The sequence below is a fragment of the Notolepis coatsorum genome (assembly GCF_963971535.1).
Source record: "Notolepis coatsorum genome assembly, chromosome: 5".
Classification (NCBI taxonomy): domain Eukaryota; kingdom Metazoa; phylum Chordata; class Actinopteri; order Aulopiformes; family Paralepididae; genus Notolepis; species Notolepis coatsorum.
Window position 1 is genome coordinate 93,171,470 of NC_140169.1, and position 27,274 is coordinate 93,198,743.

At 43.1% G+C, this 27,274-nt stretch overlaps 1 protein-coding gene across 1 annotated transcript in view; it reads right to left on the reverse strand.

The window, feature by feature from the left end:
* msraa (methionine sulfoxide reductase Aa) overlaps positions 1 to 27,274 on the reverse strand; it is a 72,233-nt gene that overhangs the window by 27,905 nt on the left and 17,054 nt on the right. Inside the window, 2 exon segments of the mRNA XM_084314686.1 lie at positions 95 to 123; positions 125 to 161. Coding sequence (XP_084170812.1) covers positions 95 to 123; positions 125 to 161 — 66 coding nt within the window.

Below are 27,274 nucleotides of genomic sequence, written 5' to 3' on the forward strand. Positions count from 1 at the left end.
CTCTCTCTCTCTTGGGGTGGAAGTGAAGATGTGTGTCTCCATGTCTCCTTTATGAACACAGGTTTTAAAGCTTTTTGAAAACAAACAAACTCACCAAATATGGCTGTCTCTGTCCCTCTGGGAAGGAGGAACTGTTCTGTTCCCATTCACATCGTGTTTGGCTGTGAGCGAGAGAGAGAGGAGAGAGAGAGAGAGAGAGACACACACAGAAAGAGACATATAGACATATACAGTAGAGAGAGAGAGAGAGAGAGAGAGAGAGAGAGAGAGAGAGAGAGAGAGAGACACACACACAGAAAGAGTGAGAAACAGAGGAGGAGACAGAGAGAGAGACACAGAGATATTTTTAATAGTGCTGTCAATTGATTAAAATATTTAACTCGATTAATCGCATGATTGGCCATACTTAACTCGCGATTAATCGCAAATTAATCGCATTTTTATATTTTTTACCTTAAGCGGATCTTTTTCAAGTTCCAAGTTTTAATACTCTTATCAACATGCGAGTCAACAAATGCTTGCTTTATGCAGCCATTTTAAAAAATAGTGGCGTTAATAGAATCAGGCGATAACGCGTTAATACCGCGTTAACTTTGACAGCCTTAATTTTTAACAATCTTTTCAATAAGCTACCGATTTGAACCAATACTGGTACTGGTACCTGGGAATCCATATCGGTACCTTTTTTCTGTACTTTACTCTCTCTGTAATAACAAAAATGTTATTTCAGTTGTAAAACTAACGTTAAGTCTAAACTTTTCAATCTCAACATTGTTATCACACAACACAAACTAAAACCCATCCCTACTACCCTTTCCCCTCCCAAGAGAGAGGGAGAGAGGGAGAGAGAGAGAGAGAGAGAGAGAGAGAGAGAGAGAGAGATGAGCTCAGCCCCTCCCATTCCTCACTATTGGAACTCCATAAAAACTAAACTTATCTCACCCAGAGTATTTATCAGTGAAAACAAAATGTCTCCGCTGTGAGCATTTCCAGAGTTTGTTGAACTGTTGAGACAAGCTTAGTTAGCAGCTAACGTTAGTTTAAAAAAAATTTACCACGACGTGGGCATACAGGAATGGCGAGGATGCAAAGCATGTTAGGCGCATTGGACCCGTTGCTTGCTGAGTTTTCACTGCACATTTTCAGATGACACTGTCCTGGTATCCCTACTGCAGCGCTCCGAAACTGATCATGGACCTGTACTTCACGACTTTGTGAATTGGTGTGATGAGAATTACTTGGACCTCAATGTCTCTAAGACTAAGGACATGATAATTGACTTCAGACACAACCCCGATCATCAAGCCAGTGTAGCTAGTGTAATTCACGATGAGGACGTCCAGATTGTTGAATCGTACAAATACCTGGGAACTGTGTTTGACTGTAAACTGAAGTTCAACCTAAATACAGAGTCTATTGTTAAAAAAGGTCAGCAGGGGAGCTCCAGTAGCTCACCACGTACCGCGAGTGCTATTTCAGCGCCGTGGACAACCGCGCTCGCGCGGCTCTGGGGCTGAGCGCGTTCGAATCCCAGACGGCAGCCGTGCCTTTCCCAGAGTGTCTTTCCCCCCCATCTGAACCCTTTCAGCCTGCTTCTGTCGGTCGAACTTGACCAAGTATGAATGCGAAGAAAAAGCGATAAACGCTAAAAGAACCAGGTGACTGGTCAAAGTTTAAAAAAAAAAAAAAAGGTCAGCAGAGGATCTACCTGCTGAGAAAGCTGAACTCTTTTAATGTTAGTGCGAAGATCCTGAGCACTTTTTATAGTTATTTTATTGAAAGCCTCCTAACTTTTTCTTTTATCTGCTGGTTCAGTGGCCTGTCCATTAAAGATAGGAACAGCCTACAGTATATTGTGAAAGTGTGCTCCAAAATAATTGGAGTAAAACAGAGAGACCTATGTTCTCTCTGGACGGACCAGGTGGTCAAGAAGGGGACGAGCATCATTAATCAACCCCTCCATGCTCTGTCTCAGCTGTTTTCACTGTTGCCTTCTGGCCGCCGTTATGACGTCCCACCAAGTAGGACCAACCGCTACGCCAAATCTTTTGTCCCCTCGGCTATCAGACTTTTAAACACAGACAGTAGTCATTTTAAGTAGCCTTTTGCACTTGGTTGTCTGTTTTTACTTTTACTTTTATTGCTGGATTGTATCACATGGAGTGTTTCTCTTTTTATTGCCGTGCTGTCGTTGAGATGTTTTTTTTTTTATTTTTATTTTTTTTTTGAAGATGGCGCCGCTACGTCCGGCTGCCTGTCTGTGCGCTCCGTCGAGATTGTGCTTACTTTTGTTAATATTTATAGTTTTAAGAGTTTTGTCTGTACCAACAGTAGGTGCATTTAATGTGTATGACCGTCAGTCACTTATAGACATCGGATTACGGGAAATTTACCGACTAGATTACTCCCTGGATCAGCTTTCTGAACCGCAGCAATGGCCTGTGGAGATCTTGAGGACAATGGGACCAGATTCCGACCCCAGGAACAAAGGAATCATCAGGCGGAGAGGGAAGAGAGCTGGGATCCGTAATAGACTGAGAACCAGACGACACCGAACGCCACTACCCAGTATATTGCTAGCCAATGTACAATCAATTGACAATAAACTGGACGACATCCGAGCAAGGATTCAATTCCAGAGAGACGTTAGAGACTGCAATGTTCTCTGCTTCATTGAAACGTGGCTGTCGCCAGGAATCCCAGATCACGCCATCCAACCGGCCGATCACTTCTTCATCCACCGCAAGGATAGAACAGCAGAGTCCGGCAAACAGCGTGGAGGAGGTATCGCCTTCATGTTGAACAACAATTGGAGCGATCCAGCCAAGGTGAAGGAATTATCGAACCACTGCTGCCCCAACCTGGAATATATAACCATCAAGTGTCGTCCTTTCTTCCTCCCGAGGGAATTAACGGCGATCATCCTGGTCGGAGTGTATATTCCACCGCAAGCCAGCGATAGTGCCGCGCTCTCGAAGCTCCACGACGAAGTAAATAGAATCCAAGCAGCGAACGTTAACGCCGCCATTGTAGTAGTGGGTGATTTCAATAGCGCCAATCTGAGAAAGGTTTTGCCTGACTTCTATCAGCATGTGACTTGTAACACCAGAGGCGGTAACATTTTAGACCACTGTTACACGCAATTCAAGGGTGGATACAAGGCTCATTCTGCTAGTGGCTTTGGTAAGTCTGATCACGCGGCCATCTTTCTTTCACCAAAATATAAACAAAGAATCAAGAGCACTCCTGTAGTCTCGCGAGAGGTGCAGAAATGGGATGTGGAGTCGGGGGAGACGCTCCAAGCTGCGCTTGAGTGCACAGACTGGAGCGTGTTCCGCGACACAGATAACATTAATGTCTACACGGAGACAGTGCTGGACTTTGTTCGTACTTTGGTGGAAGAAACAATCCCCACTACCACAATTAGAGTTTACCCAAATCAAAAACCCTGGGTAGACAAATCCGTCCGTGAAGCTCTGAAAGTGCGCACCAAAGCATACAACGACGGCCTGGTGGCAGGCAACATGAATGACCACAAGGTGGCGCGATACAACGTAAGGAGGACAGTGACAGAGGCAAAACGGCGCTACAGGGATAAAATTGAACTCCAGTTTGAACAGGCTGACTCCAGAGCTATGTGGCAGGGGCTCAAAACGATGACAGACTACAAAGGCACCTCCCTCAAACTGAACAGTGACATCTCCTTAGCAAATTACCTCAATACCTTCTATGAGAGGTTTGATGCTGGTAATAACAACACCAGCCCACAAGCCACGGCAATGTGGGGGGGGGGGGGGTCTGCTGCTGATGGAGACTCAGTGTTCAGGGTAACAGAGCATGAGGTGAGGCGGACCTTTAAAAAAGTGAATATCAGGAAGGCAGCAGGACCGGACGGCATCCCCGGCCGCGTCCTAAAAGTCTGTGCCGACCAACTGGCCCCGGTATTCACTGACATATTTAACCTGTCCTTAGAACAGGCTGTCATCCCCACCTGCCTGAAGAAGTCCACTATTATCCCTGTACCCAAAAAATCCAAGCCTGCTTGCCTCAACGACTACCGCCCTGTAGCTCTCACGTCCATAGCCATGAAGTGCTTTGAGAAGCTAGTAAAGGGCTACATCTGCTCCTCCCTCCCCATCAACATGGACCCCCTGCAATTTGCATACCGCCCCAACAGGTCCACGGAGGACGCCATAGCCCATGTGCTGCACACAGCAGCATCACACCTGGACAAGAGGAAGGGGAACTATGTGAGAATGCTATTCATCGACTACAGCTCGGCATTCAATACCATAGTCCCCTCCAAACTCATAGCCAAGCTCAGGGACCTGGGCTTGAACTATGACCTCTGCCAGTGGGTCTTGGACTTCCTGACGGGCAGACCCCAGGTGGTGAGAGCAGGCAACTGAACCTCCTCATCCATCACCCTCAACATAGGGGCCCCCCAGGGCTGTGTTCTGAGTCCCCTCCTCTACTCCCTGTACACACACGACTGTGTGGCTCAGCGGAGTAGCAACACAATCATCAAATTTGCTGACGACACAGTGGTGGTGGGCCTGATCTCTGCCAACGACGAGAGGGCCTACCTGGAAGAGGTCAAGGTCCTGGCGGGATGGTGCCAGGGAAACAGCCTCTCCCTGAACGTCAGCAAAACAAAGGAGATGATTGTGGACTTCAGGAGGTCGGGGGTCAAGGACTACAGCCCCCTCAGCATCGACGGGGCACCGCCTAAGGAAGTTCCAAGTCAGTCAGAAGATCCTTAAGAACTTCTACTCATGTACAATAGAGAGCATCCTGACTGGCAACATCACCTCCTGGTTTGGGAATAGCACTGCACAAGACCGAAGCAGACTACAAAGAGTGACACGTTCAGCCGAACGCACAATTGGAGGGGGGCTCCCCACCCTCCAGAACATTTACAACAAGCGGTGCAGGGGCAAGGCTAAGAGAATCATTAAAGACTCCAGTCACCCGAACAACTGCCTCTTTGAACTGCTGCGGTCAGGCAAGCGATACCGGAGTCTCAAGGCGAGCACAGAAAGACTCAGAAGAAGCTTCTATCCCCAGGCCATCAGGCTGCTCAACGAACAATGAACACTACACAACAACCATCAAACGCACATAGCACACACATCCACACGCACACACTCACTTTAAACAAACACACTGTAGCACCCACTCCCCACACTTTATAGCACACACTCACTTTAAACAAACACACTGTAGCACCCACTCCCCACACTTTATATTTATTGATGAAGGATTTGAGAGAAAATGGTGGTTTTTCAATGTATGTGATGTATAGATTGGGGAAAGATGGTAGCATCTAACGGTGCCAGGTCAGAGAGGGCAGAAATGTGTTTGGCTTAGCAGAGGTTGGTTCAGAGCGAGAGAACACCACACTGAGCAGGGTGTTTTGTTTTGCTGAAGACATAACACTGATAGCGAGAGCGAGGGAGAGGGGTTCATCTTAATGAAACAGTAGAAAACTGCATTTTAATGTGTGAAAGGTTAGCAGTTGTCATGACAACGCGGCACCTGACAACCAGAAAGGGGTGGGCTATCATAGTTATGATGAAGATCCTATAAAGCTGACAGTGGTTCCGGGTAGGGCAGACTAAAATCAGACTCTCTCTCCTCTTATCACGGAGGGGGGGGGGGGGGGGGGGGGAATGCCACATCATCATTACAGTAGCTTCGGCTAACGCGAGGAGGGTTAGGCTAACGAACAGGCCTGAACACTATTGGACTGAATCACAAAAGGACGATAGACGAACACACCGAAAGATCATTAGAATAGACTCTTCAAGGACGATACAATTTGATAACATCTGATAACATCTGGTTATGAGGTTCTGTTTATAGCAATAAAACAACGCTTCTCCTCATAAGGTATTTCACGGTGTCGGAGTGTCGAATTCTTACGCAAGTGGAGAATTATTATGGTTTATGGATTGCACTAACAGGGGAGATAAGGATCTTATCTGCCAGTATCTGAGACGTCAGGACCATTAAAATGACACAACGCAGAGGAATTGGATGGAGAGCCAAACAGACGAAGACGTGATACTGGCCAGTTTGATCAGAATCTTACAGTTGATGCCGTTGGGACCCGGATTTGCAAGAGATTAAAACAACGGGAACAGTTGGTTGTTGATGACAGCCGGATTTGCAAGAGATAAGAACAACGGATAAAGACTTTTTCAATAATGGGGCGACAGTGGACAACAGTCATCAATGTGTGGGAGAATCATGATCGAAGCAAGGCCGGCCAGCCCTGGGAGAGAGCGGCGAGTCGAGCGGTCATGAGGCGAACCAGCGCTGTAGGGGAAACAGCGCTCCGATCAAAAATGTGAGTTCACTGTGCACACGGTTGTTTTGATCTTTTAAGCCAAATAAAAATGAACAGATAGTGCATCCGTAAATAAGGAGCGACAGAGAAGCCAGCTGTAATAATATGAACAGAGAGCCATGGTGTTTTGGAAATCGAGGGTGTTATCAACAGGATAGAATGAAAAACAAACGGGGCAGGCTGCACGGTTTCTGGTGTTGGGAGTGTAAATGCAGGAGGAGAAAGGGGGGGGGGTGCTGAACCAGACTGAAATCTGTTATGGCGGGATTGTTATGACAAGACTGTCGCCTGAGACGGCCCACCTTAAACTGGTCGCTGTGGTCTCAAGACGGCCGGAATTTGTCGTAGCGGGAGGAAAGTCGATCGGGTGTTTACCGTAAACTGTGTATTATGTCCGATAAGCAAGAGTTTAGTCCGGGAGAAGCGTCCCCTGATATGGAGGAAAACAGCAGTGTTTTTTAGGCCTTGGAAGGAAGGGCAGCGTTCGTTTGTTTGTGAGAGAGTAGCCATTATGAGCGAGACAAGATGGCCGCAAAAGGGGCCACGAGGGGGATGATACAAGATGGCCGTGAGCCACGAGATAACAATAGATAAAAAAACAGGAAGTGACACATCAACTAAAACACCATCGAGGAGGAGTAGGTCGCCACCTAGTGGCGGAGGGGGGGTAGTGCTGGGGAGTTTTCATTACCCATAGGGGAATATTTAGATATAGGCCTGTACGACCATCTAGTGGCGGAGTGGGGGAGTGATTCAATAGTCAATCTAATGAGCACAGAGAGTGGATTATTATTATAATAATAATATTAGATAGAGTTTAATTATACAATGGATTAAATAAGAATTGCACAGAAAGAAGATGCGGTTTATTAAATAAGTTTAATTATGAAATAAGAGGGAGTTCGATCTCCAGTGGGGCCTTCTCACACCTAATAAATAGGCAGAGTCTTGAGGGGACACGTCAACAGAAAGAACTGGCGCGCGCTGGGGGTCACCTGTGGGACAAACGTAGAGCGCCGAGTGGGTATCGTTTAGCTGCTGGTGTCACGCCGGAAGACAACAAAACAGGGAACAGCCCTGTAGGATTAGATATGGGTGTTGAGAAGGTGGGGGACTAATAGAGAACAAATAGCGCCATGGGCTGTAGGACACTCACACCGTCCAACAGTCTGAAAGGGCGTGGCCATGGCAGGGGCTTGCAGAGGGAAAAAATATATAGAGAACGAGCTGCAGGCCCAAAGCCACGGTAGACTAATAGAAAACACAGGGTCGAGTGTACAGAAAAAACTGCCGGCGTGGTGTTTCTGCTTTCAGAGTCTGTAGAGGGCCGACGGCGGTGGAGATGAGCCTCAACCAAGATGACCGACAGGGCGGAGATGACCGACGGGGCGGAGACGGCCGACGAGGCGGAGTCCAGCGGTCGCAGGCGGTGTTGCCCAGGGGAGAACGAGGCGGACATCGGAGGGGCCTTCCCGGCGGAGACGCTGTTTAGAGAGCGTTTTGAAACAACAGAGCACGGGCGGTGAATCATGGACAAGCAGGGACTTCCTTTCAGAGTCAATCAGGAGATCGAGAGACGAGACAACAGCGAGAAGTCCTGTGTTCATTGATTAGGAGTATGAGATATAAATGGAGGATTCATATATAAGATATATGTATAGAAGGATATATATATATATAGAAGGTAGATAAGAGGGAGAACAGTAGAACAGGATATAATTATTGGGAGCAGACAGGGGGGCTCCAATGGTTATGAGTCGTTGGATGTTGTTGGTTTTGGTGGTCGGTTTCGGTTCCCTTTGTGCACGAAGGGGGGCGCAAACAGACATCAGGCAGCAGGATCACTGGGTTGACCGTGGGCCGTCTTCGTTTCTTGTGCACGAGAGACGAGGTTGGTTTGCTTCAACCACAGGCTATTTTTGGCATAATTAATTAAAAAAACAAATAATGATTTATGATTCTGAAGGGGTGATAAGAATCAAGGGGGGATTGAGAGAAAATGGTGGTTTTTCAATGTATGTGATGTATAGATTGGGGAAAGATGGTAGCATCTAACGGTGCCAGGTCAGAGAGGGCAGAAATGTGTTTGGCTTAGCAGAGGTTGGTTCAGAGCGAGGGAACACCACACTGAGCAGGGTGTTTTGTTTTGCTGAAGACATAACACTGATAGCGAGAGCGAGGGAGAGGGGTTCATCTTAATGAAACAGTAGAAAACTGCATTTTAATGTGTGAAAGGTTAGCAGTTGTCATGACAACGCGGCACCTGACAACCAGAAAGGGGTGGGCTATCATAGTTATGATGAAGATCCTATAAAGCTGACAGTGGTTCCGGGTAGGGCAGACTAAAATCTGACTGAGACTAAGAGGGAAGAAACCAGAAGAGACTCTCTCTCCTCTTATCATGGAGGGGGGGGGGGGGGGAGAATGCCACATCATCATTACAGTAGCTTCGGCTAACGCGAGGAGGGTTAGGCTAACGAACAGGCCTGAACACTATTGGACTGAATCACAAAAGGACGATAGACGAACACACCGAAAGATCATTAGAATAGACTCTTCAAGGACGATACAATTTGATAACATCTGATAACATCTGATTATGAGGTTCTGTTTATAGCAATAAAACAACGCTTCTCCTCATAAGGTATTTCACGGTGTCGGAGTGTCGAATTCTTACGCAAGTGGAGAATTATTATGGTTTATGGATTGCACTAACAGGGGAGATAAGGATCTTATCTGCCAGTATCTGAGACGTCAGGACCATTAAAATGACACAACGCAGAGGAATTGGATGGAGAGCCAAACAGACGAAGACGTGATACTGGCCAGTTTGATCAGAATCTTACAGATTGCACTACAACTCGTACACCTTACTGTAAATTGTACCTAAATTGTACCTCATCCCATTTCTGCTTTGCACTATATAGTATTGTATATTAGTACACTGCACATAGTATTGTATATTATATGGTAACTCAGTTACGTCTATTCTGCATCGAACATTGTACATATGTCTATACTGAACACTGTGACCTCATTTTCTACTTCTAATTTACATGATATACTATGTTATTTGATACTATCTTGTCTAGCACAGTCTCTGGAGCGTAACAGTAAGAAGCATTTTGTATGAAAGTATTTGTATGACAACTATTAAAGAAACTTGAACTTGAAACTTGTTTGTCTTTGTTGCTTGTTGGTGAAGCTGCAAATATGAATTGCCCCACGCGGGATCAATAAAGTTGTCTGAATCTGAATCTGAACATCGAAATGGCGCAACTCGCAAGAGGAGTTGTCACAGGGCTGTGAATTGGGCTGTGAATTGATTGATTGAAAACTTTATTAACAGATTGCAGAATGGGTACAGTACAGTACAGCTCAATACATACAATTGTTAAGGGGATGCAGACCAGAGAAAGACTTTTGTCTTGTTTACAACAGGGTCCCCCATTTTCAATTCATCATAACATATATGACATACACGACATACAGATAGACAGTACTGCTACATCTATACATTTATGACATACCAGATTTGCAAATACAGTACTGTTTGTGATACAAAAAGAGTCCAGAAAAGAGAGTATATATACATTTGACGTAGAAACTGTACATTGGAGGAGGTCGGTAGGTGGGGTGGGGGGGGGGGACTGTACATTGGAGATTGGAGGTGGTTGGGGTGGGTTGGGTAGGAGGGGTGGGTGGGGGACACTGTACAACTGTACAAGCAAAACTGTACATTGGAATATTGACGAAACCATACTTGGTCATTTACTGTACATTGGAGGGGGTTGGGTTAGGACATTTACAGGGGCCAGTTTCGAATTGCAGTCTCCCGTAGGTGTTCTTTGAGAGTGGTTTTGAAAGTGGGTAGTGATTCACATTCCTTTACAGCTTTGGGTAGGCAATTATGTGGCATAATTGCGAAACGTGTTTAGTCCTTTGTTTGAGCCGAATCTGGGTTTAACATGATTTGTGGAGCTCCCTCTGGTGTTGTGATCGTGGTATTCACTGACCTTTGGGAAGTATTTTGACATGTACATGGGTACCTTAGTCGTATAGTGTATCTTGTAGACCAGGTCCATTGCAAGTTGCTGTGCTCTGTCGTCTACTCAAAGCCATCCTAGGTTGTCAAAGTGTGCAGGGGTGAGGTGGGTTCTAGGAGTAAGGTCAAGCAGTAGTCTGACCAGTTTGTTTTGAGATGTTTGTAATTTCGTTTTTAGCGCCTTTGAGGTGCTTTGGTACCATGAGGTGCAAGCATAGTCGTAGTACATTTGAATGAGTGCTCCTGCCAGAGTCTTCAGGGTATTCTTGTTTACCAGAGAGGAGATCCGGTATAAGAATCGAGTTCGTTGGTTGACTTTTTTTATTACATTGGATGCCATTTTGTCACAGGAAAGATTTGCCTCTAGGATGGAACCTAGGTATGTAATTTCATCTTTCCTTGTGACAATATTGTCACCCACTGTAACTGAGAAGCCGTCGGTCTTGCTGAGTTTGTTATTTGAACCGAAGAGAATGGACTCTGTTTTGCCCAGGTGTAATGATAGTTTGTTATCAGCGACCATATGCAGATTTTGCCTAGTTCCGAGCTGAGGGTTTTTTCAACCTGTAACTTGTTCTTGTCAGAGACCAGCAGGGCTGAGTCGTCCGCGAACAGGAACAAGTTGTAGTCACAAGCTGATGACATGTCATAGCTTCTAAAATTGAAGGTCCACGCTGGTCTTCTTATGAAATGACAATTGTGCATCATTGGAATTCTGATAATTTTCTACCTGGGTGGGTCTTAATCTATGTGCTCTCTTGGTGCCGAAATGTGGCACTGATTGATCTAAGGTGAATCGGTACTTGGTAGTACCGACGTAATTAGAGTTCAGTACCCAAACCTATCTGCCACTTCTGATTCCACCCAGCAGGGGCCGTCCAAAGGTCCTCCATGCACCACAGGCTCCCGCTACAACCAGTATAAGGAGTCACTTTGAATTATTCTCTCCTTCACAAACATTTTCCACACTGTGAAGAAGAGTGGAAAAATTTGGCATTTCAGAATCTTTGTATAGCGGTAGAGCTGTCGTCTGGTAATCGGAAGGTTCCCGGTTTGATTCCCGCTCCTCCCAGGCAGTGTGCCGAAGTGTCCTTGAGCAAGACACTTAACCCCTAATTACATGGCACCTTGCATGGTCACCTCCGCCGTCGGTGTGTGAATGTGTGAGTGAATAGGTCAAAATGTGAGGAACAAAATTGTAAAGCGCTTTGGATAAAAACGCTATATAAATGCACCATTTACCATTTACCCCAAGGGAAATTAACTATAAAACAGCTTGAATTTGTGAAAACAAGTTTGAAGGAACGATCGACACAAACTAATCTGTGTCATAATGAAGAGGACACTAGATTGTTAATTACAAGCACCCTCCCTCTGTAAGTCATGCTTGGCAAGGGCCATTTCTGCTTATTAAGAGAGAGAGAGAGAAAGAGACAGAGAGAAAGAGAGAGGGAAGAGGGAGAGAGACAGAGAGAAAAGAGAACCATCACTGGCTACAAGCAGAACAACAGCGGGTGATGCGGACAGGGCCAATGAGTTGAACCGGTTCTACAACAGGTTTGACGCGGCGGCCTTCCCTTCTGTCACAGCTCCATCACTGCGGCTGTACCTCCTCTCCCTCCGCCGTCGGTGTGTGAATGTGTGAGTAAATGGGTCAAATGTGAGGAACAAATTGTAAAGCGTGTCGTGGAATATATTATCATGTCATTATGGATCTGTGTTGTTTTATCATGTCATACAGCTTGACTCTCGGTATGACCGGGTTGACTGGTTGATGTGTGTATGTCTCTTTAAGAAGACTCCAGGGACTGACATCTCCCCAGTCATAACAGAGTTGTTGTTTGCTTCCAGTTACTGAGAAACCATTTTGTTTGCCTTCGTCATCATATCTGATATAATATGTTACGTCTGACAACTGTGTATTTGGCATATGTCTGAACAGAACTCTTGGTCATTTTATGGCCAGAGGCTACTGTGTTAACATGTGTCTTTGACTGTAAACTGAACTTTCATTGTGGCCACGCTATTATTATTTAATAAACCTTTCTATTATTATTTAATAAACCTTTTTATTATTATTATTATTAATAATTACTCAGAATGATTTGTAAACGGCTCATCGTTTAAATCCTTAGAGATTTCCCATTACAAGCGCTTTGAACTTTTCGAGCGCTTTTAACACCATCCAACCTCACATACTGGAAGACAAGCTCAGAAAGATGGGGGTGTATCCCGCCTTCACTTCCCGGATCACGGACTACCTGACAGGACGGCCACAGTTCGTCAGGCTGGGGGAATGCGTCTCTGGGACAGTGGTGACCAGCACCGGGGCTCCGCAGGGGACCGTCTTGGCTCCTTTCCTGTTCACGCTATACACATCGGACTTTAGCTACAACAGTGAGTCCTGCCACATCCAGAAGTACTCTGAGTGATGACACAGATATTGTGGCGTGTGTGAGGAGGGGGCAGGAGAGGGAGTACAGGGACCTGGCGGGAGCCTTCGGTGCCTGGAGTGAGAAGAATGGCCTCCTTCTGAACACCACCAAGGAGATGGTTGTGGACTTTCGGAGATGTAAGCCCCCCCTTCATCCAGTCAACATCAGAGGGAAAGACATCGGGATGGTGGAGTCCTACAAATACCTGGGTGTGCACCTGGATAACAGATTGGACTGGTCTCTGAATACTGATGTCCTCTACAGCAGTGTTTCTCAACTGGTGGGTCGCGACCCAAAAGTGGGTCGCGGGGCCATTTTGAGTGGGTCGCGGATGTGTGTGTAAAAAAAATAAAAATAATAATTTTATTTTTTTACTTATTTTTTCACTACCTATCTTTGTGAAAGTGGCTTCTCAGCTCTGGTCCAGCTGAAGACAAAGCGGAGGAACAGATTGGACATTGAGCATGACCTCAGAGTTGCTTTGTCTACCATCACCCCAGACTTTGAGACTCTTGTCAGGAGCAAACATCATCCCCAGTTATCCCATTAGTTCCCTGCATGTTAAGCTAAGAAGTCTGCTAAGAAGGATATATTATTTATTATTATTATTATTTTATTTCATTGTGTTTTTAGCCCTTAGTTGCACTTTTGTTGCAACCCCAGTTATCCCATTAGTTCCCCCAAACGTAGGTATGTTATGTTAAGCTAAGAAATCTGCTAAGAAGCATAATTATTTATTATTATTATTTAATTTCATTGGGTTTTTAGCCCTAGTTGCACTTTTGTTGCAACCCCAGTTATCCCATTAGTTCCCCCAAACTTAGGTCTGTTATGTTAAGCTAAGAAATCTGCTAAGAAGCATATTATTTATTATTATTTTATTTCATTGGGTTTTAGCCCTAGTTGCACTTTTGTTGCAAACTCAGTTATCCCATTAGTTCCCCCAAATTTAGGTCTGTTATGTTAAGCTAAGAAATCTGCTAAGAAGCATATATTATTTATTATTCTTTTATTTCATTGGGTTTTTAGCAATAGTTGCACTTTTGTTGCACTTTTTTGTGTTTATTTCATGTTTTGAAAGATTGCGTATTACTGCAATTTTTTTTTTTACATAAATCATAGTGGTTCAAAATTTTGGGTCGCGACTTAATGACTAAGCAAAATGTTGGGTCCCGAGGCTAGACCAGTTGAGAACCACTGCTCTACAGGAAGGCACAGAGCCGGTTGTTTTTTCTGAGGAGGCTCAGGTCATTTGATGTGTGCAGTGCCAGTGACATGCTGTACATTTTCTATCAATCAGTGGTGGCAAGCATTATCTTCTATGCTGCAGTCTGCTGGGGAGGCAACATGTCAGCCAAGAACACCAAGCGATTGAACAAGCTGGTAAAGAAGGCTGGTTGTTCAGTCCTTGGCAGGAGTGTGGACTCACTGGGGGTTGTGGTGTGGTAATTTTATCGATACGATTCCATTATCGATTCTGCTTATCAATCCGATTCTTTATCGATTCCCTTATCGATTCCTGCTACATTTGTAATTTACATAAATAAATTGGAAATGCAACAGAACTAAGCTGGTTAGAATAACAACATGCAACTTGACATTTCTGATTGTTATTTATTGTTGAGCCCCCACCAAAATGGTCGCAATTTCGAGCCCTTACAAATTGTGTGACTCTGTGACACTCGTTCACCAGAGTCAGTTTACCCCGCTGTGCTAGTGTGAAAGGATTTTCCTGAGGTGCGCGAGAACCACTAGCTGCAGCCTCAGTCTATTGTGATCATCTAAAATGGATGAAATGGGAGAATATTTATACAGTGAAAGCATTCATTTTCATTTAGGTTTTCCTAGTCAAGGAATCAAATAGTCTGCTATGGCTGCATGCGTGGCGCTAACGTTATTGTTTTAAAATGCGCAACTGTCGGAAAAACATGGCATCGATAAGAGGAATCGATAGTCACGGAGGCATGCGATTCCAGGAATCGGACAATTACTGTAGGAACCGTTCCCAACCGGTTCCGGTTCTCAATTCCCATCCCTACTGTTAGCTACGGATGGGACACTGGGTCTTATGTACACTACTATACATGCTTTTACTATACAATCTACAGGTATACTATGTGTCCTTATGCTAGCTTGCTATCCATCTATTTACTATACAAGAACCACTCCTGTTCTTGTTTTTAAAGTGACCTTTCATTGTGTAAAGTGACCATAGTGTGAGCGTGTGCAGCATATGTGTGTGTGTTCATGTTAAAGTGACTGCTAGTGTGTGAGCGTATACAGTGTGTGTGTTGTGTGTATGCTCATGTGTGCTTGTGTGTGGAGAGTTCAGTGTTCAAGACTGATGGCCTGGGGGAAGAAGCCGAGCCAAAGTCTCTCTGTCCTAGTTGCTGGTGTTCGCAGGCGTTTGCCTGACCGCAGCAGCTTGAACAGGCTGTTGTTGGGGTGGTGGGGGTCTTTCATTATTCTGCAGGCTCTGGATTTGCACCTCTTGTTATATAAGACCTGCAGGGGTGGTAGTGCAATACCCGTAGTACGCTCAGCTGAGCGTACCACTCTCTGTAGGGCCTTCTTGTCCTGTGCAATGCTGTTTCCATACCAGGCAGTGATGTTTCCAGTCAAGATGCTCTCTACAGCATCAGAGGAGATGGCATTGTGGTGGTCTGCTGAGGGTGTTAAATTATTATATATTTTTTTTACCTTTATTTTACCAGGTAGTCACCATTGTTTTACCACCTGGAAATTATGCTACTAAAATGGAGAGTACCGGTATTACTTATATTATATATTATTATTACTGTCTCTTATTTATATTTTTTCTTATTTCTTTTAATTTTACTTCATTTCTTTTTGCGTAGTTGTCTGTCACATCTGTATTTAGGTTTAATTATTTAGATTTTCTTTTATTTAAATGTTTTATTTATGTAAATTATATGTATGTTTGTCGTCGCCCTCACTGGGTGGGATGGGGTGGGGTTAGGGGATAGGAATGGGGAAGGAAATGGAAGTTGTATAATTTGGATAACTGAAATGTATAAATCTGCATAAATTCTTCCAATAAAAAAAAGATAAAACATAAGATGCTCTCTACAGCTCCGGAGTAGAAGGACTGGAGTATCTTCCCCGACTCTGAACTTCCTTAACTGTCTCAGGTGGTAGAGGCGCTGCTTCGCCTTCTTTACGACTGAGTCTGTGTGTCTATCTAGGAGACTCATTCTCCCTCTCATCTCTCTCCTCTCTCTCATTCTCTCCCTCTCATCTCTCTCTCTCATTCTCTCCCTCTCATCTCTCTCTTTCTCATTCTCTCGCCGTCTCCTTCTCTCTCCCCAATCAGCACACAAAGACTGAGGTGGGAGAGGACCTGATTTGGGGCCACCCAACCACCTGGTTCAGCTAATTAGTGTATAAGTGTGTGTGTGTGTGTGTGTGTGTGTGTGTGTGTGTGTGTGTGTGTGTGTGTGTGTGTGTGTGTGTGTACAGATGGTGTATTTTATGAGGCAGTGCAGAAATTAAAATAAATGAGGGTAGAGAGAGTGAACAAGGCTAACATCAAGATCCCCTCCCCAACACACACACACACACACACACACGCACAAGCGTGTTCTCCTCACACATGGTTGTGTCGTCATGGAGACAGTCACTGTGGAAGCCAGGCATGCCGATGGATGCACAGCCAGAGACTCTTTACTAATCTTATCTATATCTCTCTGTTCGTCTCTCGGCCTGTCTGTCTCTCTCTCTCTCTGTCTGTCTCTTTATTTCTCTGTCTGTCTGTATCTGTGACAAAGATAAAACACTTTAAGACCTCTTCCTATCCACCAGCGCATGCACAAACACACACAAATGAACACGCACACACACACATACATAAAACAGAGTGTGGTTGTTGTCAATATGTATCTATGTGTATCTACCCTCTGTACAGCACTTTGGTTGACACGTGTCATGTTAAATGTGCTATATAAATAAATCTGATTGATTGATTGATTGAACGTGACGAGCATGGTGGTGTTCAGACTTGTCACGGTTCAAAAACAAACAAATTCAAATGTCCACACGAGTGCAATATCAATCAATAAGAATATTTATTGACTCAAGGCAGAATATACCGTAATTCCTCTAATAGTAACCGGTATTCAATTAAAAACCGGGTCTCTATTAATGACCGGGTGCGCTGTTGAGCTAAGCAATTATAAGCCGGCCTCCTAATACAAGCCGGGTATATTTTGTTATTGTTGTTATATGCTGGCCTGGCTGTGCAGTAAATACCATATAATGGTATGGTGTTAATGTTTACCAAGAGAGTAAGCCTACCTCAGAATTGTATAAAACGAAGTTATTATTATTATTATTATTATTATTATTATTATTATTATTATTATTATTATTATTATTATTATTATACCAGTATTGTGATTGCACTATTTTACTTTCTTTTACTTTTTTTGACCACCTGTAATTGCACTGTTTACTACCGTATTTCATACAGTACTTGGTTTCAATAAATGAACCCAGTACATTTTACTGGGTTCAAACTGACACAAAATGTTGATTTATTCATTATGATCTGTTTGAAAATTAGAAATATAGGCCTCTCTCTTATACATGCCTCCTCCTAATACAAGCCTGGTATCCGCTACAGTTTAAACAAATACAAGCCGGGGTTACTATTAGAGGAATTACGGTAGTTCGCTGGGCAAATAGAATGGTCGTAATACAGTCCGATGTCCAAAACACAAAACAGGCTCTGACTTGTACAGAAAAAGGATTGTTCAATACTCAGAGTAGTCGTCTGGTCCAGGGTCAGTACACAAGGGGGTTTCTCAGCCAGTCTAGGGTCCAGTACACAATGAACACCTTCTCGCCTTCACCTCTCCTCTCACTACCTCTCACCTCGCAAAACTCCGTACACCAACAATCTCTCTCTCTCAATACTACCTCACCTCCTCTCAACTCAATTCTATCTGACCTAGGGCCTAACAAAATTAATAGTTGGTTTCAGGTTGCCGACCGACCCTGCCGATTTAGGTGCGACCCAATATATTTTATGAGTTTTTAGAAAAAATTATAAAAAAAAATAAAATAAAAAATTTAATAAAGTTTCATAGAAATCTTAGTCAAACATTTAGTATTATGGATATTAAACATGCTGGCAGAGTACATGCATCCATGTTGTTGTGAACATTTTAATTAAATAAAGAAATTCCCTATCCATAGTCGCCGTGGGAAAGAATAAAATAAAAAAATAAAATAAAATAAATTCCCTACCTACCCATGGCCAAACTGACAACCAACCTGAAACCAACTATTAATTTTGTTAGGCCTAGTGTATTATAGTGTGTGTGTCTGGTGTGTGTGCGTGTGAGATGTGGGTGATCTAATGGTGCACAGGTGTATTCTATCAGTACTAATCAGCTGCCTAATTGCTTCCACTCCTCCCGTGGCGGTAGTACCACCTGTCCTTCACATATCCATGAGACGGGCCGTGATATCTGCCACAATACACACACACACACACACACACACACAAATGTACACACACATACGTTTAAGTATAAATTCAGCCTTCTCTGAGGTTAACTGCAGGATAAATAACATGAATACAAATAAAGACAAGTAATGCCTCTTCTTTCTCCTTCTCCTCTTCCTCCATCATCATCATCATTCTCCTCAGACTCTGCCTTCAGCTGAGCACCGCTAATCTGCTCTGTAGATAATCCCAACTACATGACAAACAAAGACAATATAGATCGACCACACAGAGAGAAAGAGGCAGAGAGACAGTGAGAGAGAGGAAGAGAGACAGTGCAAGAGAGAGAAACAGAGAAACAGACAGAGCGAGAGTGAGAGATGAGACAGAGAGAGAGTGAGTGGAGAGATACAGAAAGAGAGAAGAGAAAGGCCATGAATTCTCTTTTCAAAAACAAATATGCTGTATTTATCTTTTCCTTGACACACACATGGGGGGGGTTATTATAATAATAATAATAATAATAGATTGGATTTTATTAGAGAAGCGCCTTTCTCAGACTCAAGGACACTGTACAAGAGAGAAGCGCCTTTCTCAGACGCAAGGACACTGTACAAGGAAAGGATGGAAAAATAAACATGTTGAAAAAAGATAAAAAATAAAAAAAATATGAATATATGTGTATAGTAACAACAGGAGAAAACAAATAAGAAAAGAGATAAAAAAAAAGGAAGCAAGGTGCTGTCCAATTGGATGAAGTGGTTGAAATTAACAAACAATACATATACAGAGTAATTATTATCTGCTTTGGAATTCCTGCTCTATTATTCTCTTGTATATCAGCACAAATGATAATAACATTGTTTGTTGATTCATTTAATTAACTTCGTATGTGAGGTCGATCGGAAGAAGGGTGTGAGTGGATATTTGTGTATGTGTTTAGTGTGTGTGTGTGCGTGCGCACGCGTGCGTGCGTGTGTGCGTGTGTGTGTGTGAGCAGGCGGTGGGTTTATTGTACTGTGGAAGAATTGCTTAACCTTGGATTAGCACTCGCCACAGACTGAAACTATTTAACAAATACATTAAGGACACACACACACACACATACAAGTAATATGGATCTACAGTATGCACATAAACACACACACACCAAAAGTGTGTGCATGTACAATATGTATACATCCACAATCACAACCACACACACACATTCCTCGCTACATATCAAAAGAGAATGCTTGTATACTATGTATGTGTCACACAACAACAACATAGTATGAGAGAGAGGGAGAGAGAGAGAGAGATAGAAAGAAAAAGAGGGATGGTGGAGTTTGACAGAAAGAAAGAAAGAAAGAAAGAAAGAAAGAAAGAAAGAAAGAAAGAAAGAAAGAAAGAAAGAAAGAAAGAAAGAAAGAAAGAAAGAAAGAAAGAAAGAAAGAAAGAAAGAAAGAAAGAAAGAAAGAAAGAAAGAAAGAAAGAAAGAAAGAAAGAAAGAAAGAAAGGGCATAGTAGGTGTGAATTTGTGTGTTTGTTTATTTGGATCCTCATTAGCTACCACAATGGTGGCAGCTAATCTTCCTAGGGTCCATATATAATAAAAACAACATAAAACAATTCACAGTTAAACCGTTTTTATTTAATTTTTTACACAGGATCACCGCCTCACACCACAAATCCACAATCACCCACAAACTCAATCAAAAAAAGAAAGAAAAGTGACATATCAACAACATAAACCCCTAGTAAATTACAACAAAACACAGTTAGATCAGAAACATAGTAACAGAACAGAATAAGCATAACAAGGTACAAACATCCACACCAAACTATTATTCAATATAACCCCTTCTTTTCTGTTCTTCCAGCTGTTAACAAACTGTTATGCTACCTGGCTAGCTACCTGTCCCCAGCATGCCGTTCAGCGGTGTAATTAATTGGGTCCCATCCCAATACACTTCACAGTGTACTTGCCGGGAAAAACAAGGACAAATATATAAAATAATGATATTCACATAAACCATAATTTATTTGATCATTTAACGACTATTCGAATATTAGAAAATCGGTGCCCATCCCTAGTGTGTGTGTGTGTGTGTGTGTGTGTGTGTGTGTGTGTGTGTGTGTGTGTGTGTGTGTGTGACTGTGCTTTCACTGAAACCAGTCTGTCCCAGCCAATCACAGCCCTGCAGCCAGGCAGAACATCTCATCAACGTCCAATCAACACTCACCGCTGGAGCCATTATGCATTCTTATTAGTTTTAGTTTATATTTTATCTACATATAAAATGCTATGTGACTATATATGATAGTCACACAGCAGCAAAACATATCAGTGTTTTGTTGCCGTCAGAACACATTTTAAAAGTTAAATTTCACTCAAATGTATAGAAATACTTATGGATTTGAATGCAAAATCACTAGTCAAATGTGTGAAAACAGCTCTATATTTTGTATACACACACTGTTTCAACTCACCACCCCCGCATCATATTGTAGTCTAGTCTGTCTTCAAACTTCCACTCCTCTCGAAACTTTCTTTTTTTCGTCTGAGAAAGGCGCGGTGGGTTTTCTTTTTAGCGGCAGGCTTACTCCTTCCATATGGTTCCACTTCTCACAACTCACAACACGCAACCTAAAACCCCTTCCTCTCCCAAACCGTTTCTACAATTGTTTTATGTTGCATGATGATCATGAAAATGTATTATTATTTTTTTTTTACATTTGAATATCAACATTATCTGTCCATCCTCAGTAATCCTCAGTTTACTATAATTTACTCCTGACTTCATCGTCTTTCCAAACGCGCACACACACAGAGAAAGGGAGAGTGCCCCCCCCCCATTTTCCTTTCCCCAGTCCACACTTTCTGCTGTTCTCTATGGCTCTGCCTCTGATCAGGATTAGCTTGTTAGCTTACGCTAACGTAACGTTAATTTCGGGCTTCAGGGGGTTGTACACTTTGAACGCTAAGCGTCCACGCCAGGCCAGCATTCCCTCATCTATACTAATATGACGGCTAGGTTGAAACAGCTCCTGGAAGCGGGGCATGAGGTGGTTTAGGACCGGGCGTACTTTGTACAGTTTATCATCAAGATCTATCGTTTGGTTGTCACTAAAGTGCAAGAACCTCCAAATTATCTGGAACCTATTGCGGGGCATTGTGTCTGAGAAATGGGGGCAAAAGAAAATTTACTCAGTTGACCAGTACATATACATCGCTGGCTTGCGACAGATCCCCGTCAGGAAGAGTATTCCCAAGAACCTCCATATCTCCTCAACAGTGACGGGCTTCCACGTACATAGCCTGTTACTCACCCGGTCGGGATCAATGAGGGCTATTGTCTGTTGGGCGTACAAGTTGGTTTGGATAGCAATGTTAGAGAGGAACTCATCTGTGAGGAACAGACGCAAAAAGGCAAGGGAGCGGTCTGATGCGATTGTGGCCGCATCCTGCAGTGGTCCTGGCTCGGCATCAAAATCAATCTCCGTCTGTACAAAATTGCCAGAGACCCACTCATCCTGGCTCCCACTAGGAGCTGACCTGCTTCTCCGGCCTCTGCCTCTTCCCCGTCCTGTAAATTATGAAAATATTACAATAACCAACTAGTCTACCATGTACACCCTATACCAGGGGTCAGCAACCTTTTTGACATGGAGTGCCTGTTTGAAATATAGTTGTAACTAGTGTGCCTCAACAATATTCCATGCATCGTAATATTTTTTTCTCATAATCAGGTATTTTTAATGATAATTTTTACATTATTACATCATTATTGTTATTGTTATTATTAACAATATTATTATGATGGTTGTATCAACCCTAAATCTGAGTTGGGGGGGGGGGGGGAATGCAATGCAGACAAACAGCTGCATACAGTGCGACCATTTCACTCACATTTGCCCATTCATTTTTGGACACATCACACACCATCGGTGTGTGTACTGTACGTGTGCTGTCATAGCTCCACCTACAGGCCTAATGGAGAACACCAGGATGTGAATGGAGGGGGAATGTGAGGTATATCGTGTAAATACGTTTTTTTTTTTCTCCTTTTTCCTCCGATTTTCTCCCATCCCAATGTTAGTCGTTATGCCAATTCCCAATCCCCTTTCCTGGTCGCTGCGCACTTACCCCCCACAGTCGGTCTGGGAGAGTGGAGGCTATCACGTGCTTCCTCCGACACACGTCTAGCCAATCAACCGCTTCTTTTCACCTGGCAGCGCGGACTCTCACTGAGAGCGTGTAACGTGTGGAAGGATCACACTACCGCCCTTAGATCCTATCCGCGCTTAGCAGGCGCCCCGACCGAACTGTAGGAGTCGCTGTTTACAGCGACCCGGACCCACCCCGCCAGCTTCTCCCACCCTCTAATACTGCCAATTGTATTAGTGTGAACGGCCAGCCAAGCTGGTGACAACCCCGGAGCTGTGAGCTGGATTCGAAATGCGAATCCAGCGTCTCCGGGGTTGGTGACGAACGCAATCTCCGCTACGCCACCTGACCGCCATCGTGTAAATAAGTTTTGATTGATCGCAAGACTACACTGTAAAAAAATTAAAATAATAATAAGTTAACAGAACTTAAAAATATTGAGTTCAGTTACTGTGCATTAAGGTTTTCAGTTTTCAATCCATAATAAGTTAACAGAAAAATAAGTACACAACCACATTATTTATAAATAATATAATAATAATATTATAATAAAACTATGTTTATTGTCATTGTTTTAAGAACACACGTTGACTTGGTAATACTCACATTTTGAGTAAAAAAAATTGCTTTTAACATGTGCAATGTTCAATGAAATAGAAAAATAAATAATAAAATTTGTTGATTAATCCCACTGGTCACAATGGTGACTGTAATAATATTTTTGTTATAAGGCTCTGCAAATGTTACTGAATGATGTAGCAATGTATTTCCAGCTAAATTGAAATAATAAACAAATAAAGGGTCTCAATTAAATATGTGGTAGTAAAAAGAACCTGTGGGAGGATTTCAACAAGATAAATGCGACAACAGTGCAAAATATTTCACTATAATATTTCAAAGCAAAAAAATTAAAGATACAAAATAATTATAATATTTTAAATTTTTTATTTTTGAATGCTGCCCCCTGTGTCTATGAAAATGCCCCCATGTGCCTATGCAGGCATGCGTGCCTAGGGTTGCCTACCCCTGCCCTATACTGTAGACACACATTCATATAATACATAGTTAGAAACGTGTGTGAGTGAATGAGTCAGTGTGAGAGAGTGAGGCCTAACTTACCCCTCTGCCTAGAAGGCACCGCGTCCTCATCCACCGGCACATCCTCCTCTGACTCAGAAGCTGGGCCTGGCTCTGAAATAACAAAAAGGAACAGTCAGCTTTGTCACAATGCATTTACAGTTATATCGTACATACAATGTAGGATGGTTACACACCATATCTACAAACAGTAAACACAAACTGCTCACCTAAAATTGGCGGTGTGACAGGCCTTGTAGCCGCTCTGGCGGCCACGCCCTCATCGGAGTCATTGTCTGAGTCCATGGCTCCAGCTGCCACTTCATCTATCTCCTCCTCAGACGGGGCAGACTCTGTATCAGTGTCTGCAATAAAACAGTCAAGTCAGCTTTATTGTAGAGAGAGAGAGAGAGAGAGAGAGAGAGAGAGAGACACTATATACCCAGGTGAGTCAATTTGAAAAAATACTGAAAACGCATGTGATTGTAGAGAGAGAGGAGAGAGAGAGGAGAGAGAGGAGAGAGAGGAGAGAGAGAGCGAGAGAGAGAGAGAGAGAGAGAGTGAGGAGAGAGAGAAAGGAGAGATGAGAGAGAGGGAGACACTATATACCCAGGTGAGTCAATTTGAAAAAATACAGAAAAAATGTGATTGTAGAGAGATAGAGAGAGAGAGAGAGAGGAGAGAGAGAGTATACCCAGGTGACTGACCAGGTGTGTGATCAAAGACAGATATTTCATCAAAGAACACCTCCCCCCACTAGCGGCGCCAAGGAACAAATTCGAAAAAATACAGAAAAACGCATGTGATTTTATATATATATATATATATTGGTTAGATAAATAAGTACATGAAACAGACAGTCATCTTTATCGTCACCAAGACATATGCAATGCACTCACACACAAAAGTATACACCCAGCCCCAGGTCACCAGATCAAAGACATTTATCATCAAAGTACAGCACACTTCCCCCCACTAGCTGGACGCCGGTCGCCGTTGCAAGGAACAAAGGAACACATTCGAAAAAAATACAGAATATGAATTTACCTGTGCCACGTCGATTACCAGGCCAGACGCCAGCGTGTGCTGAATTACCTAAAATAAATGGAAGCATGACTTCAGTTAGTTGGCGAACTAACGTATTTGACAGTATGCAATACTAGAATACAATATAAAAAGTACTATAACGTTCATCATACATCGCTGTACTACGGCGCGTTCACAGGATAGCTTGAACGCACGTACAATCTACAAAAATGTCCACCAGACGAGCCAAAAACACCAGAACTCGTTATTTGACAGTATGCAATATATAATATAGAAAATAGCAAACAACGAGAGACAGTATACAATATACAATCTATAAAGTAGAGTTGTTCCGATACGGATACCAGTATCGGAAATGCCGCCGATACTGCCTAAAATGCTGGTATCGGTATCGGCGAGTACCCTCTAATTCTGCGCTCCGATACCATATGACGTAATTTATCAACAACACTGCGGTCTGCTGAGTGAGCATTATAAAACAAACGTGTTTTAACCAACCGTGAATTAAAGTGTCAATGCCATTTGTCATTTTAACAGCAGATACTTTGCCATCGTCCCGACAGAGCGCTGTTGACGGGGAGCTCTGATGGGTTCGCTTGGTGGTGTTATTAGCATTGAACATCTAACCAAAAGCTAGCGTTAACTAACGTTAAAGTTTTAGCTTTAACGTTACCTTGGCTAAAGTTGGGGCTATTCATAATCCAGCAATAATGGCTGCAGACCTGCAAGCAAAGTACAGCAAGTTGGCAAAGGAGTATTCCAAGTTAAATCACATTTTCACCAGTAACGTTACAGTCTTTCCATCTACCGGTAGCTCATGCTAGCTAACCTAACGTTAGCTCACGTTAACGTTGTCACTGATCGACCACCTCGCGTACACAATTAATGACATGTTGCGGACAGCCATATCGGTGACAATGTTTAGCTTTTAGTGCCAAATGATAAGAGTCTGAGGCGGAGTCTCAAAAGATAATGTTGAATATTTATTGTGCAAAAATCACAACAAAAAAACTGAGCCTTGTGGAAGCAAGTGCAGCAACGAATAATGTCCGTGTGGAACTAATGTGCCAACAACCTTTCCGTGGGTGAACTCATTGAGATAGTTTTCAATTACTGATACTAATACTAATCTATACAATCACCTGTTGTTGAATAAATACCATTACTTTATAGTTATTAGTACTAAAAAACAGTATATATAAAACAGTAGCTGTATAAAAAAAAGATTTTTTAAGTTTGATCATTTATATAATATTTTTTTTTATGTATGCACTGGTATTGGATCAGTATCGGTATCGGCCGATACCCAAAGCTTAGGTATCGGAATCGGATCGAGAAGGAAAAAATGGTATCGGAACATCTCTACTATAAAGTAGCTTGAAACGCATGCGGCGCGTGCACAGGATAGCTTGTACGCACGCAATCTATAAACATTTCCACCAGACGAGCAAATAACGAGACAAACCTCATTATTTGACAGTATGCAATATATAATATAGAAAATAGCAAATAACGAGAGACAGTATACAATATACAATCTATAAAGTAACTTGAAACGCATCATACATCGCTGTAATGCGGAGCGTTCACATACTAGCTTGAATGCACGCACGTTCAAACATTTATGATTTATTGAATTGAAATTATATTCATCTTTACCTGGAGTTGGAAGCCACTCATCCTCGGACGGACCGTCGTCGGATTCGTCCAAAGAGCTGGGGGCATTAGCTGCCAGAAGTATGTTCTGGAAGTAAGTTGCTTTCACAGCTCGCTTCCTCAGGCTTCTGGCAGGCGCGCTCGCAGCAGGCACGCTCGCAGCAAGCGCACTCACAGCAGGCGCACTAGGCCCAGCGCTGGGGCCTGCTACAGGTTGAACAGCGGGTCCCGGTTTGGTGCTGGGAGTCGCGGCAGCGACGAAAGGAAGCGTGGTCTGGAGGTACTTATCCCTCGCTCCAGACTTGCTCTTGCGTTGTCTCTTCATGGTGAAGATAACCCTACTCTCAACCATGAAGACTATAAAAAACGACTGAAAAAAACTACTGCTGACTAGGTGCTACTATTTAACACGACTAAGTACTTTCTAAAAGTACTGTACTCTAAAGTACTGCGACTAATATTACCTATAACTACAAATAAATACAAATATTACTAATATTACCACCACTACTACTAATGAAATACTATCTTCTCTCTTACTTATCAATGCTCAACGGTCAAATCAAATCAAATCAAACGCTAATCTCTCTCAATCTCTCAATAACTGTATAACTTGCAAAAACCAACCAACACTCTCAGTGGTCACTGACTGTGACACATTTAAATACCAGGTGGGCAGGCCTTGACCTTTACTATCGACCAATCCTAGCAGAGATCTATTATCATGTTCAATACTGCAGGTAAGGCCAGCTGTGTTACACATGTGTTACAAACATAGGGAGAGACTGCCACCTAGTGGATTCGATCGAAATTGCATCTCTAGGGGTTAAAAAATGTGCCAGCGAGAGGCGCATGGGTCTCTAGTATAGGAAAATCAATTTTTTTTTATAAATAAATAAAATTAGATCTCTCGTCGTTGGCACTGAACGATCGGCATGAACTAACGAGAAATCTCGTTGTTGGCACTCAAAGTGTTAAGATGTGTTCTAAAAATAGACTTCCCTAAACAAGTATTCACGCACTACTCAAGTAATTCATGAGA